Source organism: Camelus dromedarius, chromosome 21 (assembly GCF_036321535.1).
Source record: "Camelus dromedarius isolate mCamDro1 chromosome 21, mCamDro1.pat, whole genome shotgun sequence".
Lineage (NCBI taxonomy): Eukaryota > Metazoa > Chordata > Mammalia > Artiodactyla > Camelidae > Camelus > Camelus dromedarius.
Genome location: NC_087456.1, coordinates 14,401,526 through 14,419,410, shown reverse-complemented (window position 1 = coordinate 14,419,410; position 17,885 = coordinate 14,401,526). Strand labels below are relative to the sequence as shown.

At 34.9% G+C, this 17,885-nt stretch overlaps 1 protein-coding gene across 1 annotated transcript in view; it reads right to left on the bottom strand.

Moving 5' to 3' along the window:
- Positions 1–17,283, bottom strand: part of KCNK2 (potassium two pore domain channel subfamily K member 2) — a 177,552-nt gene extending 160,269 nt beyond the window's left edge. Inside the window, exon 1 of the mRNA XM_064477188.1 lies at positions 16,900–17,283. Coding sequence (XP_064333258.1) covers positions 16,900–16,933 — 34 coding nt within the window. The 5' untranslated portion in view covers positions 16,934–17,283. The remainder of the gene's footprint in view (positions 1–16,899) is intronic.
- Between the last annotated feature and the right edge of the window lie 602 nt (positions 17,284–17,885).

Sequence of the window (17,885 nt, the reverse complement as noted above, 5' to 3'; positions counted from 1 at the left end):
AAAGAGGAAACCTATGAGCACTGATAACAGAATTCATGCAATGACTGAATACCAGGTAAGCAGACTAAAATCAACAGATTTTCTCTTCTTGAGTAACTTACAACCTTAGAAAAAAGCAAAAGGAGAAAATATTCCCTTTAAAATAACAATATAAGCTGAATTGAATAGGAAAGTCATAGAACCTAAGAAATCTATGAATCACATTAATCTTATTAATATTTGGCAAGGGTATAAGTCAATTTGGGAGAGAAAAATACATCTATTTTAACAAAATTTCTCCCCAAATTGGGTATCCATCTTGAAAAAATTAAACAATCCTCTCTCATGTCACACACACAAAAAAACAAGTAGATTAATGTGTTAAATATAACTATAATTGTTATATTTTATTAGGACTTCCTTCCCAGAAGGGGAAAACATAGAAGCTGATAAGTAACTGTTGTGTGGCAGAAAATACTATAAATAAAGAGAGTAAACAATAGATTTAGAAAACATGTTTGCAATGCAGATGACAAATAAGGGTTTTAAAGCTATAATTACATAAGGAGAGCTTTAAAAATCGACAAGAAACAGGCTACAGCCTAATAGAAAAATGAGCAACAGATATAAATAGGCAATTCACAGATGAGCAAATCCAAATGGCCAATAAATACATATAAAATATTTTTTAAATTCACTATTAGGGAAATTGAAACTAAGTTAACAATAAACCATCACTATAAACCTATCAGACTGGCAAAAATTTTAAACAGTGATAACATTGTCAGCGGGGATATGTGGAAAAAAGTATTTTCTACATTGCTGGTGGAAATGCAAATGAGTACAGCTTCTTGAGAAAGCAATCTGGCAACATTTATTAAAATTAAAGATACATAAACCTTTTGACCCAGCAATCTCTCTCCTGGGTATGTATCCCACAGCAACATAACCACAAGTAAGTAAAGATACATGAGCCCAGATGTTTATGGCAGTACTCTTTGGTGGCAAAAATGTATACACAAAGAGATAAATTATGATAATCCACAGAACACAACACTATTCAGATAATTCAGGTAATCAATAGGACACAGTATTACTGTTCATAACCGCTAACCTGGAGGTATTTCCAAAAGCTATTTGTGTGTGAGAAAAGAAAGATGCCCCTTACCAAAAAATGTATGTAATATGGCTTCACTTTCGTGGAGCAAACAATGACAAAAACATGCACACGTATGTGTGTATACGTGCACATATGTATATTATATGTATACGTATATATGTGAGCTCTGGTTCGATAATCATCAGGGACTTTACAGCAGAAGTCGTGTAAGACTACAGTAGTTAAGGGAGTTTACACTTGCTAATGTTTACATTACTTTGAGTCGTTGGAGCAGGAGAGGCAATTATGGGAGGAAGAAGAAAGAAATTAGGGACCAAAAGGAGAAACCAAGAGGAAATAGTATATTGAAATGAAAGCATTATGATAATCTCATTTTCATAAAATTATGTCTGTGTATATACGCATATTTTCTGACCCATACGGGCAATGTATAACTACATGCATTGAGAGTGCTCTCCTAAGCACGTTACATGAACTAACTTATTTAACCTTCACAACAACCCCATGAGGTTCAAAATTGCTATGATTTTCATTTAACAAATGAGAAAATAAGAGGTTAAATAACTTTCCCAAAGTTACATGATTATTTAGCTCCGGGGCTTGGATTTGAACCCAGGCAGTGCAACCCTGAAGCCTCGGCACTTGACCACTAGACATATTGGCTTGAAGCCAATTTATGTCCAGGACGTACCATTAAGCTAAATACACAATTGCACTGTCAGTTAAAAAAAAAAACAAACTCCTATAGGTACATATGTTTGTTTGAGCAAGAAGAAAGTTGTAGGAGTCTAATCCATAGGCTGTTAATTTACCAGCGCTGGCAGGAGGGGATGGCCAAAAAGACAACAGTGGTGCAATCAGCTTTACTTTATCACTAATACATGTTTGATAAGCAGTCAGAGTCTCCCACACAGTGAAAACAATTCATGAATCACTGAGGGTTTTTTTTTTTTTTTCTGATTTAGGGCTCTTTACTGTTTAAGGAACATTTGTCCAGTGGAAATTTCAGACATGAAAAGCTTTATGAAGGAGGTGGTATTTAGTGCATAAGTTAAGATTTTGAGAAGTCAGAGGAATATGGTTTAAAAAAGCTCAGGGCAGAAAACTGTAAGTCATCTTCAAAACATATATTGCTGTAGGAACCTGAGCCAGCACAAGCGGTTTTGCATGAAAGCAGTGTTAAATGTGGAAACACACACAGCTTTATACAGCCTCGGATACCAGGATATTCTCTGAGCAGGTGGACTGGACACCTGCAACACTGGGCCTCTTAACATTGTGAACTAACGCTGTGAGAAAATGACATGGATGCTGCAGGGTGTAGTGGTAGGAGATGAAACAGAATCGGCATAATGTAAAATTTAAGGTCAGCTCTCTGGGAGCAAGCATAATTGCTACGATAGGTCAACCCAGCTTTGAGCAACATCTCTCATCCAAATATCTCATCTGAAAAAGAGTGTCTTGCAAACTAAAAACTATTTTTTTAATGTATAATTGTTTTGCATCACTTCCATTTTTAGTAAAAAAAAAAAATCAATGTCAAAACAAATCTCGGAATTTGGTGCTTACTAAAAGACATCTGCTGATTGATGGACTTTAGCTGTAGTATGTACCCTTAGATGCTAAATCTGTTTGCAACATGCCCAGGCTCACAGACTAGGGCACTTAACTATTGACTATAATTGTTGTGGAGTTATTTAAAGTAAAATACTGTCATGTCTCTCCATTCTCAAAATGCTTCAATGTAACTCAATTCAAACTATAAAATAATATTGAAGTGACATACTTATGGCCAGGGGGCAGATATTAAAAGGAGATTCATTAAAGAGTCACTGAACTGACAAGTTCACTTATGCATAGCTAGATAATACAGCAGGAATTCTCTTTGTCAAACAGAGGTACACAGAAAGACGTCTTTGTAAGAGAGAGCTGGCTGGAGCCCAAAGAGCCTATGTATTTCCAAGAATAAATTTCTTTCCTAATCTAACTGTACAGGAAAAAAAAATGCAACAACACAAGACAAACTAAGCCTTAGAGAAAGTTCCTAAAATGCAAGATTGGTCATTTAGAAAGGGATTTACACAGCTGTTTCACAGTAGCAATAGCTCCATGAAAATGGAAGTCTCACATTTTAGGATCACTTCCTTTAGTTTAAAAATCTGTAGGCTATGGAAAGCCATGTATAAACAACCATACTATTCATACTTGGATATTATATAACTGGGCTGTCTCTCTTCATTCCTGTAATTCCCTTTTACTCATTTGATTCAACTCCCATTGATAAAGCCAATTCTAGACTTACAGTCTCAGGGAAGGAAAGAACAAAGAAGCAAAATCACTGACTTCTGAGTTTCAAAAGCCAAAATCTTTTCTTTTAAATTACTTACTTTACATAAGCTATGTTTTCATTGAAGTAGAGTTAATTTACGATGTGTTAGTTTCAGGGGTACAGCAAAGTGATTCAGTTACACATATATCTATCTATCTATCTATTCTTTTTCAGATTCTTTTCCATTATAGGTTATTACAAGACACTGAATACAGTTCCCTGTACTATATAGTAGGACTTGTTGTTTATCTGTTTTACATATAGAAGTGTGTAAATCTTAATCCCAAACTCCTAATTTATCCCCTCGTCCCTGGCTTTCTCCTTTGGTAACCATAAATTTGTTTTCTATGTCTGTCAGTCTATTTCTGTTTTGTAAATAAGTTCATTTGTATCACCTTTTTAGATTCCACATATAAGTGATAGCATATGATATTTGTCTTCCTCTGTCTGACTTACTTCACTTAGTATGATAATCTCTAGGTCCATCTTTGTTGCTGCAAATGGCATCATTTCATTCTTCTTTGTGGCTGAGTACAAAAGCCAAAGTCTTTATATAAGCATTAAAGTTGAAAAATCATGATATATGAAATCCAAGGTTTTTTGTATTTCAGAGAACATAAAGATAATCTGGGCTGGAAAAGGAGAGGAAAAATTAGAGAGAGGAAGAGAGATTAGATGCTCCTGAATCCTTGGGAATGGTCCTGTACCTCCTCCCACCCTAGGACAAGTCAGGCAGGCAGAGAATGCACATCCTCAGACAGGTTTGGGGATCCCAGAGGAGCCCATGACCTGGAACTTGCTTTGCAGATCTCAGTAAGGCAGCATATTTCTTTAAAATGCACTATGCCCTGCTCTGCATGGTAGCATTTGAGAAGCAATGGCTGCATAAGATGTCCTGTCAAAAAGGGACTGAGATGGCATCAGAGAGCTCCTGTGGACCCGGAATGGCACAAGGGACCAGGCACACATGTCTCACGTCTCCTGAGAGGGGCTCAGACGTTGGCAAATAGACTTGATGAGGCCTAATGTTTAGGACAAGGGGGATGCAACTTCTGAAGAGTCAATAAGCAGACAGAGCACAGCCGGTGCCACCAAGGCAGATGTCAAAATATCCACCCCAAGGACTTGGACCCCTGAAAGCCCCAAACCTGGAAGCAAACCTGGGATTTGAGAAGATGCAGCATTGACTGAAAAACCCCTGAAACAATGGGAGAAACTCCAAATGGACCCATGATTAAATTTGTAAAGTAAAATAAGGAACTTAAAAGGTGAGTTCACTTTATAGGAAAATCAAATCATATTTCTTAACCATTCAGGTTTATAGGCTGAGAATCGTAAGTACTTCACATGACTACCTCAAGCATAATTTTCTCACTGTTCAAAGGTAGATGACCATTACTGTAAAGTTTCAAAAATGTTCTTAATATCCAATATCCAACTATTATCTATTAATGGACATTTTGTGATTTTTTTTTAACTTGGATCATTTAAAACTATTAAAATAATTAAATCTTCTCATCACTATTGAAATGTGTTTGATTTTACTGGAAGATTAGAAGTAGGCAGACCAAGAGACGTAAAATGAAATTAAGAAGTGATATCCTGTGTGTGACATTTTGGTTAGAGGTTCTTTAACCCCAGTTATTTGCCTGAGTATATGTGATTAAAAACAAAGAATAAAGTATAAAGCAAACTTTTTAGAATTCACACATCCGAATGATTACCACCCTGAAATAATCACAGTGGAAAACCATTGAACGATACGGACGCTGAAAACATTTTTGGAATCCCTCTTTTGAAGCTGGCTTCTGAGATGGTATATAAGCCCCACCAGAAAATAGGTGTTGTCACGAGGTTTTCACCAATTTACAAGCCATTCGAGAAAGGCAGTCTAAACATCTTTGTAGTCAGACTTTACCTTTGATCATTAATACACTTTGATTATGATACACTTATTCAATAAATTTGGTCCCAAATACTTAATGGAGTTCATAGCACAAAACCACCCTCAAGGAATGCCCCCACTGAAAATACCCAAAACATCACACTTCTGAAGGACACCTAGTGAAATGATCACAGGATTGGTATAAATGATAGAAAATGCACTCAATTCAACAAGGGAGGAAAAGACAGTTAATTCTATGAACTTTGACCAATAGATCTATGATGACTCATGTTGAACTATATTCTCCCAGATTTTTTTCTTAATAAAATATGGCCAGAAATTGTGGTCTCCTTTTTAAAAGCAAAACAATGATATTACACCAAAGAAAGAAAAGAATAACAGAGGCAAACCAGCTGAGTCGTTCTCCATGGAGATTAACCAGGCATCCTGAAAAACTGAATGGTGTGAGAATATAAATACCTCTAAAATAAACCTCTTTAACAATCTTGCTTCCCTGCCTCCCAAAAGGGCTGTAGGTGGTATGTCTGAATGTTGCCCGTCCTCAAACTCTAGTTCCAACCATATAGAAGGTGAATGAATTGAAATATGTTCCAAAGGACAATTTTAATATTCATGAGCAGAGTGAGTTTTTAATGTTTAACAAACATTTATGCATTAGCACTGATCAATTAGAACAGATACGGCAACTAATGGGTACTAGCCATTAACAACCAACATTGTCATCCTGGACATCTTATCTGAGCCCTGCTCATGGTTTCTCAAGGGGAGAAATAGCTCTTTTTCACATAGAAATATGTTTTTCTTCTTTATGTGGACTCAGTAAAAAACAGTCTCTAATTTCAACCTATTTTTTTTGAAAAGTTTCTATTTCACTTCAGGAACAGTAGAAATAAATTGTAAAGCTAAGTAATTTTATCTGATCAGAAGACTTTAAAAACAAAGTGATATCACTCTACCAAACAGAAAAGGGCCTCCTAATTTTTTTCTTTTTTTTTTAAATTGAAGTATAGTTGATGTACAATACTACATGTTACAGGTATATAATATAGTGACAAATTTTTAAAGATTGTACTCCATTTATAGTTATTATAAAATATTGGCTGTATTTCCTGTGTTGTACAATATATCCTGGTAGCTTATTTTACTCATAATAGTTTATACTTCTTAATCATCTACCCCTACATTGACCCTCCCCCTTCCTTCTCCCACTGGTAACCACTAGTTTGCTCTCTATATCTAAACTACGAGTTTGAGTCTGCTTCTTTTTTATTATAAAAATTACTTGGAGTCTAGGTTCTGTTGGAGAAAACCATGCTACATCCAGTTATCGATAATAGTGTAATAAGGATAAAAGTATCATTTTACCAGATACTTGGGACATAGAAGATCATAAAATTACTCCAAAGAGCAAAAAGTATTTCTTAGATTGCTTTCTTTCTTTTTTTTTTTTTTTTTTTAATGCTGAAAGAGAATTGCATTCCTTGGGTGCCTGCCAGACCTAGCCAGCTGCATCTCTCACTTGCCGTGGCCCCTAACACACACACTCTCTCTCTCTGATTTTGCTCTTGACTCCTCCAATTCACTGGCCATGTAGCAGTCGGAGTAATCTTTTAAAACTGCAAGTCTGATAATGTCCCTTCCCTACATAAAACTTTTCAAGAAGTTTCTATTGCTTTTAAAATGACAGATGAAATCTTTAGCATGACTATGTGGCCCTGAATGACTGGCCCTGCACATCTCTTCAATCTCATTTCAAACCTCTCTCCCTTTCACTCATGTCTTCCTGCCACACAGGACAGAGTTCTTCCCATCCTCTGGCTGTGCACACATAATCATTCCAATGTCTTCACTAGCTCTTTTCTACTTGTCCTTCAATTTTAGCTAAACTGTCACTTTTAAAAGGCCTTCTCTGAATCCCCAGTTAATTTTTTCTTATCATTATGAAATAATGGATTTAAACAGTTGATGGATTTCAGCTCATTGCAATTATTATCCTGTTCAAATTGTCTCATTTTTAGCTAACAGTAGCCTTTTAAAATTGGTTCCATATTCATGAACCAACAGTACAGCCCCATTAGCCTTGAGAGCTTCTTTACTATATGGTATGATAAGATGTTTCATTTTCATCTTCTACATATCTTGACTCACACTTGGACTCTCCCTAAACTTATCTATATATTTACTACTTATACAAAACAAAATCTCAGCAAGACTTTTGTAGATATTGTCAAGTTGATTCAAAATTTTATATAGAAAGGCAAAGGATGTAGAAAACAACTGTGAGAAGAAAGAACAAATTTAGAGGACTCATGATATCTGATTTTATGACTCACTGTAAAGTTATATTAACCAACACAGTATGGTATTAGTGAAAGTATACACACATAAATTAATGGGACAAAACAATGCGTCCAGAAATAGACCTACAAAAATATAGCGAACTGACTTTTAATACAAGTGCAAATGCAATTCTATGGATAAAAGATAAGTCTTTTCTACAAATGGTGCTGAAACAATTGGACATTCATATGCAAAAATATATGCCTCAACCCACACATTATACCTTATAAAAATATTAACTTAAAGTGGATCATAGATGTAGATGTAAACCATAAAATTACAAATCTTCTGAAAAAAGAAAACACAGGAGAAAATGCTCATGAGTTTCGGTTAGGAAAAGAATTCTTAGATATAACACTAAGAGCTTTATCCAGAAGAGAAAAAAAATAGATCAATTACACCTTATCAAAACAAAAACCATTTTCTCTGGAAAAGATGGTTAAGAAAGTGAAAAGCAAACTGCAGAAAATATCTTCAAATCACAAAATCAGTAAAGGATTTATACCCATAATTTTACAAGAACTCTCAAAACCGACAATAAGAAAACAAATATCCAATAAAAAATGGACAAAAGATTTCAACAGACATCTCACCAAACAAGATTTTTAGAACACAAATAACCACATGATAAGATGCTCACCATCTTAAAATCATGAGATGCCATAAGACACTGATTAGAAAGTCTAAGAAATAAAAACAACCAAACATTAATAAAACTGACTGAAGATGCCAAGTGCTGATGAGAAAGTGGAGTAACTAGAACTCTCTTACATTCCTGGTGGGAATGCAAATTGGTAAGTTGGTCTGGAAAACAATTTGGCAGTTTCTTATAAAGTTAAATGTATATTTACCATATTATCTGCCATCACATCCTAAGGAATTCATTTACCCTAGAAAAATGAAAACTTACATTCACATAAGAACCCATGTTTACAGCATACTATATTTAGAGCAGCATTGTTTATAATCACCCAAAACTGGGAACAGGTTGATTGTTCTTCATTGGTGAATAAGTCAACAAACTCTGTACAATAAAATACTGCTCAGCAATAAAAAGAAACAAACTACTGATGGACATGGATTAATCACAAATGCATTCTGCTAAGTGAAAGAAACCAGATTAAAAGGTTGCAGACTATATGATTTCACTTATATGACATTCTGGAAGAAGCAAAACTATTGACAGAAAAAGGTGTTCTCAGGAGTTAGGGATGGGGGGTTTACTACACACAGAGCAGGGTGAGGGAATATTTTGGGTGTGACGGAGCTGTTCTTTATCTTGATTGTGGTGATGCTTACTAGACACTAGTTTTGTCAAAACTCGCAGATCTATGCATACAAAAATCAGTGAATTTTACTTTATGTAGATTTTTAAATAATTTAAAATATATATACAAAATAAAAATCTGTGTTTTGTGAGCAGACTATCTCACTCTGAAGGAGTGAGAATCCTGTACATTTCTCCAAAATAAAACAAATCTTAAACACACGAAGGAAAAGAAGCAAGAACTTTTCCAGGATCGCACTACTCAGAACTCCGAAATTTCAAGGCATGAAAAGTTACCGGATGCTTTTTACATATGACTGTGATGCTTTTACATATGACTGTTCAATTCATCTTGGCCTCTCACCTTGGGTTTCCAAAGAATAAAAACAGCATAAAGAAAACAAAACACTTTGGCCTCGTACCACTTAATGACCTGTAATTGCACCTCCATTAGCTCTGCAGCACTGAGTCTAATCTTAAAGTCTTCAGACTCATACCAAGGAAGACTTCTGATTACTAGACTCAGATCAACAGAAATAACCATGCCCTGAGTCTTAAAATCTGTGCCTATTAAGATGTAGTTCATCAGCCTTCGAGGAGCCATGGAGCAGAGTTTTACCTGATGTTGTCACTTTGTTAATTGGTTATATGTGTGTGTGTGTGTGTGTATAATATAGAAATGAAACAATATAAAATATGTAAAATGCAATTGTCCAGAACCATGTCATTTTAGACAAGGAAGGTGACCAAGAGTATGACTGTGGCCTTGACTCCTTTGTAAGACAAAAAATTTAATAAGCAAATACGAGCATCTTTACTCTCTAGAAGTGTCTGAGATAACCTGATAGTAGAGGAGACAGAGAATTGCAGACATGTAGATTTTCTGCATATCTGAGTTTGAACCTAGTTGCAGTATCTCTTTGTATATGTGCCTGATGGCTTTGGCCTCTGTAGAAGGCACAATACAAGGTAAGTGTTAGTGCTCAAGTTTAATGCTCCTATTAAGGCATGAGAGAGGCAGAGGAATCATGTATTTCTGGATAAAAATCAGAGATGGTCATAAAATGATCAGACAAACTTTACTAGGTACAAAGTCTCACTTCATGTTTAACCTTCTCCTTAGACAATTCTGCCTGATCTCTGATTCATTATTCATATTATGCAGTAAATAAAGTAAATGTAACATCTCTCTCTACTTCAAAGGTGAGGGGGGAAATATAATTATATATGTGGGAACATTTTAAAAAGAAAATGGCACTAGAAAGATGAAAGATAATATCTCTTTAATAGCCATGGCTGACACTCTCCCAAATACATAGTAACTTTCCAGATAGTAAATCCAACAGCTAGATTGCTATTTCATATCTGTGATGTGTAAACATTGCTTAAGCCAGTTTAAGCAGTGGTATAAGAATGGTGGTTCTGCCAAATGCTTTGTAGCTGTGCTTGTAACAAATAGGCACCATAAATTAAATCATCAAAACACAACATCCATGAAAAACTGTGGCTTTTGCAGGCACCATAGGAAGACATCACAGGAAACATTCTGAAGATGAACATTTCTGTCCTTAAACATTCCAGAACCATCACCGCTGAGAATGACCTTGCTAGCTATAGTGGTTTTCCTAAGATGATTAGACACAGATGAAGGAAGAAATTAATTAGCTAAGACCAATCCAGTGTTTCGACTGTCTTAGTCATTGAACACTATAGAATAGTCAATCAAATTGAATTAGATCACATAACACATCTAAAATACCAAAAAAAAAAAAAACCCAAAACAAAACCCCACAAACCCTTCATTATTTTCAAGTCATATATTCTGATTGCCTTATTCTTTTACTGCACTTCTAATAGCTTTGCTTTACGAATTTCTTATATGAAGAGCCCACTGGATGGAGAATAGATATTTCTACTGGGTTGCATCTTTGGATAGCATTTAGCGCAAACAAGGAATTTAGGTTATTTTAAACATCTAGAATTATTAGAATGACAAAATTAGAAAGGTATCTAAAGTTCATGTAGTTTAAGCATCTTACAGGCCAAGCGGTTGACATAAATTATTTCATTTAATCTTTACAATAATTCTAAGAGGTAAAAATTATTAACCCTATTTTATATATAGGGAACCAGATGCTCAACGTCACACAGTTTATAAGTGAGAGATCTGGAATTTCAATACATATTTGTCTGATTCAAAATACTTGCTCTTCCCTCCACAGTGAATGTCCTCATCTACCAGTGGTAGGGAGCACCTAAATATATAAAACAAATACTAACAGACAGAAAGGGAGAAATTGATGGGAATACAATAATAGTAGGAGACTTTAACACCCCACTAACATCATTGGACAGGTCTTCTAGACAGAAAATCAGTAAGGCAATGGAGATAATAAATGACACAATAGAACAATTGGGCTTGGTTGATATTTTTAGGACATTACACCCTAAAAAAGCAGAATATACATTCTTTTTAAGTGCTCATGGAACACTTTCTAGGATAGACCACATACTCGGGTACAAAAGAAGCGTTGACAAATTTAAGAGGATAGGAATTATTTCAAGCATCTTTTTTAACCACAATGGTGTGAAATTAGAAATCAACCACAGGAAAACAAATAAGGGGAAAAAATGACTACATGGGGACTAAACAACATGCTGCTAAAAAACCAATGGATCAATGATGAAATCAAAGAATAAATTAAAAAATACTTTGAGATAAATGAAAATGAAAACACAGCCACACAAAATCTGTGGAATACAGCACAAGCAGTCCTAAGAGGGAATTTCATAGCAATGAAGGCCTTCCTCAAAAAACAAGAACAATCTCAGATAAACAACCTAACATACCACCTAAAAGAACTAGAAAAAAAAAAAACCTAAAGTTGGCAGAAGGAAATAAATAATAAAGATTAGAGAGGAAATAAATAAAATAGAGATTTAAAAAACAATGGGGAAAAATCAATCAAACCAAGAGCTGCCTTTTTGAAAGAGTGAACAAAATTGACAAACCTCTGGCCAATCTCACCAAGAAGAAAAGAGAGAGGGCACACACACACACACACAAAAAACAAAATAAGAAATGAAAATGGATAAATTAAAACCAACACCACAGAAATACCAAAATTCATAACAGAATACTATGAACAACTATATGGCAATACATTGGACAGCCTAGAAGAAATGGACAAGCTTCCAGAAACATACAGTCCACCAAAATTGAATCAATAAGACCAATCACTGGAAGTAAAATAGAAGCAGCAATAAAAAAAAACCTTCCTACCAACAATAGTCCAGGACCGGATGGCTTTACTGGAAAATCCTATCAAACATACAAAGAAGAGCTCATACTGATCCTTCTCAAATTCTTCCAAAAGATTGAAGAGGAGGGAGTACTCCCAAACTCATTCTATGAAGCCACGATCACCCTGATACCAAAGCCAGACAAAGACAATACCAAAAAAGAAAACTATAGGCCAATATCATTGATGAATATAGATGTAAAAATCCTCAACAAAATATCAGCAAACAGAATCCAACAGCACATAAAAAAGATTATATACCATGATCAAGTTGGGTTTATCCCAGGGATACAAGGATGGTTTAACACACACAAATCAATCAATGTGATACACCACATTAACAAGAGAAAGAACAAAAATCACATGATCATCTCAACAGACGCAGAAAAAAACATTTTATAAAATTCAACATCCATTTATGATAAAAAAAACTCTAACCAAAGTGAGTATAGAGGGAACATATCTCAACGTAATAAAAGCTATTTATGACAAACCCACAGCCAGCATAATACTCAATGGTGAAAAATTGAAAGCATTCTCACTAAAATATGGAACAAGATAAGGATGCCCACTCTCACCACTTCTATTAAACATAGTATTGGAAGCCCTAGACATAGCAATTAGACAAGAAAAAGAGAAAAAGGGATCCAAACTGGGAGAGAAGAGGTAAAACAGTCACTATATGCAGATGACATGATACTATATGTAGAAAACCCTAAAGGCTCCACACAAAAACTATTAGAGCTGATGAAAGAATTTGGCAAGGTAGCAGGATACAAGGTTAACATACAGAAATCAGTTGCATTTCTTTACACTAACAATGAAATATCAGAAAAGGAAAGTAAAGAAACAATCCCTTCTAAAATCCCATTCAAAAAAATAAAATACTTAGGAATAAATCTGATCAAGAAAGTGAAAGACTTATACATGAGAACTACAAAACACTGACTAAGGAAATTAAAGATGACTTAATGAAATGGAAAGATATCCCATCTTCTTGGATTGGAAGAATCAATGTTGTTAAAATGGCCATACTACCCAAAGCAATCTAAAGATTTAATAAGATTCCTATCAAGTTACCCAGGACATTTTTCACAGAACTAGAACAAATAATCCTAAAATTTACATAGAATCATAAAAGACCCAGAATTGCAATACCCAAAAGCAATACTGAAGACAAAGAATGACGCTAGAGGAATAACCCTCCCAGACTTCAGACAGTACTACAGAACTACAGTAATCAAAACAGCATAGTATTGGCACAAAAACAGACATATGGATCAATGGAACAGAACAGAGAGCCCAGACATAAACCCACAGACTTTTGGTCAATTAATCTTTGACAAAGAAGGCAAGAACATACAATGGAGTAAAGACAGTTTCTTCAGCAAATGGTGTTAGGAAAACTGGACAGCAGCATATAAAAATCAATGATGTTAGAATACTCACTCACACCATACACAAAAATAAACTCAAAATGACTTAAAAGACTTAAACATAAGATAAGACACTATAAACTTCTTAGAAGAAAACATATGCAAAACATTATCTAACATAAATCTTAGCAGTGTTCTCCTAGGGCAATCTACCCAGGCAATAGAAATAAAAGCAAAAATAAACAAATGGAACCTAATCAAATGTGTAAGCTTTTGCACAGCAAAAGAAACCATTAGCAAAACAAAAAGACAACCTGTGGAATGAGAGAAAATATTTGCAAAAGATGAGACTGACAAAGGCTTAATTTCCAGAATATATAAACAGGCTCATACAACTTCATAATAAAAAAAGAAACAAGTCTATCCAAAAATGGGCAGAAGACCTAAATAAGCAATTCTCCAAGGAAGACATACAAATGGCCCAAGGCACATGAAAAAATGCTCAATATCGCTAATTATCAGAGAAATGCAAATTAAAACTACAATGAGGTATCACCTCACACCAGTCAGAATGGCTGTCATTCAAAAGTCCACAAATGATAAATGCTGGAGAGGCTGTGGAGAAAAGGGAACCCTTCTACACTACTGGTGGGAATGTAGTTTGGTGCAGCCATTATGGAAAATAGTGTGGAAATACCTCAAAAAACTAAAAATAGACTTACCATATGATCCAGCAATCCCACTCCTGGACATACATCCAGAGGGAATTTTAATTTGAAAAAAATAATATTTGCACCCCAATATTCATAGCAGCAGTATTTACAATAGGCAGTACATGGAAACAACCTAAATGTCCATTGATAGATGACTGGATAAAGAAGATGTTGTATGTTTATACAATGGAATACTACTCAGCCATAAAAAATTATGAAATAATGCCATTTGCAGCAACACGGATGTCCCTGGAGAATGTCATTCTAAGTGAAGTAAGCCAGAAAGAGAAAGAAAAATACCATATGATACCACTCATACATGGAATCTAACAAAAAAAGAAGAAGACAAAAATGAACTTATTTACAGAACAAAAACAGATTCACAGACACAGAAAACAAACTTATAGTTATGAGTGGGGAGAAGGGGTAGGAAGGGATAAATTGGGAGGTCGAGATTTGCAGATACTAACTACTATTTATAAAACAGATAACAAGTTTATACTGTACAGCACAGGGAACTGTATTCAATATTGTATAGTAACTTATAATGAAAAAGAATATGAAAATGAATATGTTTATGTATTTGTATGACTGAACTATTATGCTGTACGCCAGAAATTGGCACAACATTGTATACTGACTAAATTTCAATAAAAAATAATCGAATGCCTTCTCTTTCCTTAAAAAGGAAGACTTAATACTTCTCTAATGTTGCATCATTTCTTGCTTGAGGGCCAGAATTCTGCATAATAAATCTAGATGATTTTAGCCTGAAAAAGTGTTCATGTAGGCAATATCAATCAATCTTTTAATTCTTAAAAAGAACTTCCAAATGATTCCTATAGAATATCTTGTTCTAATTATAGTCACATTCTGATAGATCTGCCTAGATAAATTACTTGTAAAATACACCTCTAAGTAGGAGACTGAACTCAACAGTTAACATGATAATTTAAGCTTATCTAAATGTTATATATGATTATCCAAAAGTCCTCCAGCTTGATGATAACTGTTGCTTAGTTACAGCTTCTATCATTTCCTACCCAAAGGATCCCACCATCACCTCTAATAAGATGCAATAAAATCCAGTGTACAGCATTCTTCTTTCCTACTTGTGGTGGTAGAAGGACATGTGTTCAGCTTAACGAGTATCCACCGCAAGTGATTTAGAAAAAAACAAGAACTACAACAGTGTTATCATATGACACAGAGATGGCATCTGTCATGAGTTCCTACTACCTCTTTCGCTCTCTCCTACTCAATGCCTTTCTCCATATTTTATACTTCTCTCTGTCACTCTAGAAACACTTGGTTTGACTCCAAGAATCTCTTCATCCACTCGCCTCTCAGTTTAGTTTCATGCCCCTTATACTTAAACAAGGACCTCCCCCATTTGAGGACTTGGCCACTGTCTTGACCTACCATCAATCTTCAGCAGAGGGGGCTCCAAAATTGCTAATTCCAAGTCTCAAGGCCACAAACTAGCACCTGGAAATTACATACTAATTGGAAATAAGCTGATATTTTACATGCTGAATCACTCCAAAAACTACGGTATCCCTTCAAATAAACAGTAAGTTGGACAAAATTTTTTGTACTTCAAAAGAAAAACAACCAAGAATAAAAACCAATTAGAAATCGGATTTTTAAAGAAATCCCTTATTGAAAACAGCAAAAATGTAACCCCATTATTATATAGTTCTTGTTAAACAGAATTCAATCACACTCATGGATAATTTCATAATGTAAAATCCTGACATGAAATGATTACTGTACAATTAGAATATTTGTCCTGTTACCCACCAAGAGCATATGTTCAACATTCAAAAGCTGTTTATTAAGCGTGTATTCTATGCCAGGCACTAAAGATGGACTTAGTTCTACTTAATATTTACACAGAATTCGCTGTTGTTTCACATTTCCAAGACCATAACAATATTCCTATGGAGTCAGAAGTCTTAGATAGAGACAGCTAACCAATTTTCAAACAAAACTACTTGCCAAATAAATTACAGCAATGTAAAAATTTAAAAAGGCCTTATTTCTCAAGTTTTAAACTATCATACTTTTTCTTCCCCATTTCTAAGATTCTAAGCCACCTCTTCCTTACTATACAAACTAGATTCACAGAGGAAAGAGCTAATATTCTAAGTCAATTATAAATAATGTGTGTCAATTTATTTATGAAAAAAATTGATTATAGGATTAACCATAACATGAAACCAAAGTAAACATCATTTAAATGACCAGTATCCAAATGTAATGGAATTTATAGATACTTACGTTGATCAATTTTGCATTGCCAGAAGTAATACATCACATAATTAAAGCCTGATATAACATGCCTATTATATAAAACACACCCATATTAATGTGCAATTTGTGTTGCAAGGTCATGGGAAAAACTAACTCTCTGTAACTAACTCTCTGTTGGAACCACCCGAGTTTAATTACAGACTTGTCTGTAATGAAGACTCCCTACATCAAATACTTGCTTGGAAATCTGCTCCCCACACTCTAGAAATTTTGCAAATAATAAGATACTAGATTATCGCTAAAATACTTACAGTAGAAGTTCCTTTTTGCTCGTGGGTTCATCATTTGGGGATGGTTTCATCAGGAGTCATCATGCTTTTGATCTTTAATGCCGTTCTTCCTCCAAGGTTTCTTGTCCGTAATTTCCCAGAGTCACTTGTACTAACAAGCCATCGTCCCATACTGTTTCCTTTTTGTGTGTGAATGTTACCCTGTAGATCGATTTCCTGTCCAACACCACTCAAAAATGAACAAACGCTGCTGTATGCAAGTGAAAGGTGTGACTCAAAATACTCTGGTTTTGCAGTTTGGTTCAGGAAGAAATTCCCTGATTGGAATGAGGAGCTATATCCTAGTTGTTCCAGAGGACGTAAAAGACAGCAGTTTCTTCCCTGTGAATGAGCATATCAAATTTGCCAGCGTCATTTATTCTCACTAGTCTGTGGCTCAAGTAACGACTGCACCCGAAGCATCCGCGTGCTCTGTGCAGCCTGAAGACACTCCCAATTGCCACAGTAACCATATCCCAACTATATTTTAAAATCAGGCTTAGTATGCTTTGAAGTACATAATGTTTTCCATTCCTGAAAGGACAAAGAGATCTACATTGTCAAAGTTTATTTTTAAGCTCATGTGCTTGCTAAGTGCAGTGGCGAACAGGCTTTCCGTGCCTGTAGTACCATTGCTGGAACCTATTAATGCAAACAGATGAATCGTTGGCTTGGTTCCACAAAGGCTTTTATTTCTTTTTTTTTTTTTAACTTTATCTAAATTGCATTGATTATAATTGTTTTTAGTCAAGAATGCTATCAGTTTTCTGAGCTTGCTTGTTTTAATTTTATCAGTACAGAAGGAACGCGAGAAAGGCAAATAAAAGGAAAGTTTCAAATAGTCTTTGCTGAGATAAGAACGCTAGAATTAGAAGTAGATTCTGTTTCTTGCAGAAGTGCAAGGGGAACTCGCAGACAGTAAAAATGACAACAAATTTTAAATAAAGGAGCCAGAGATAAAGAATGAA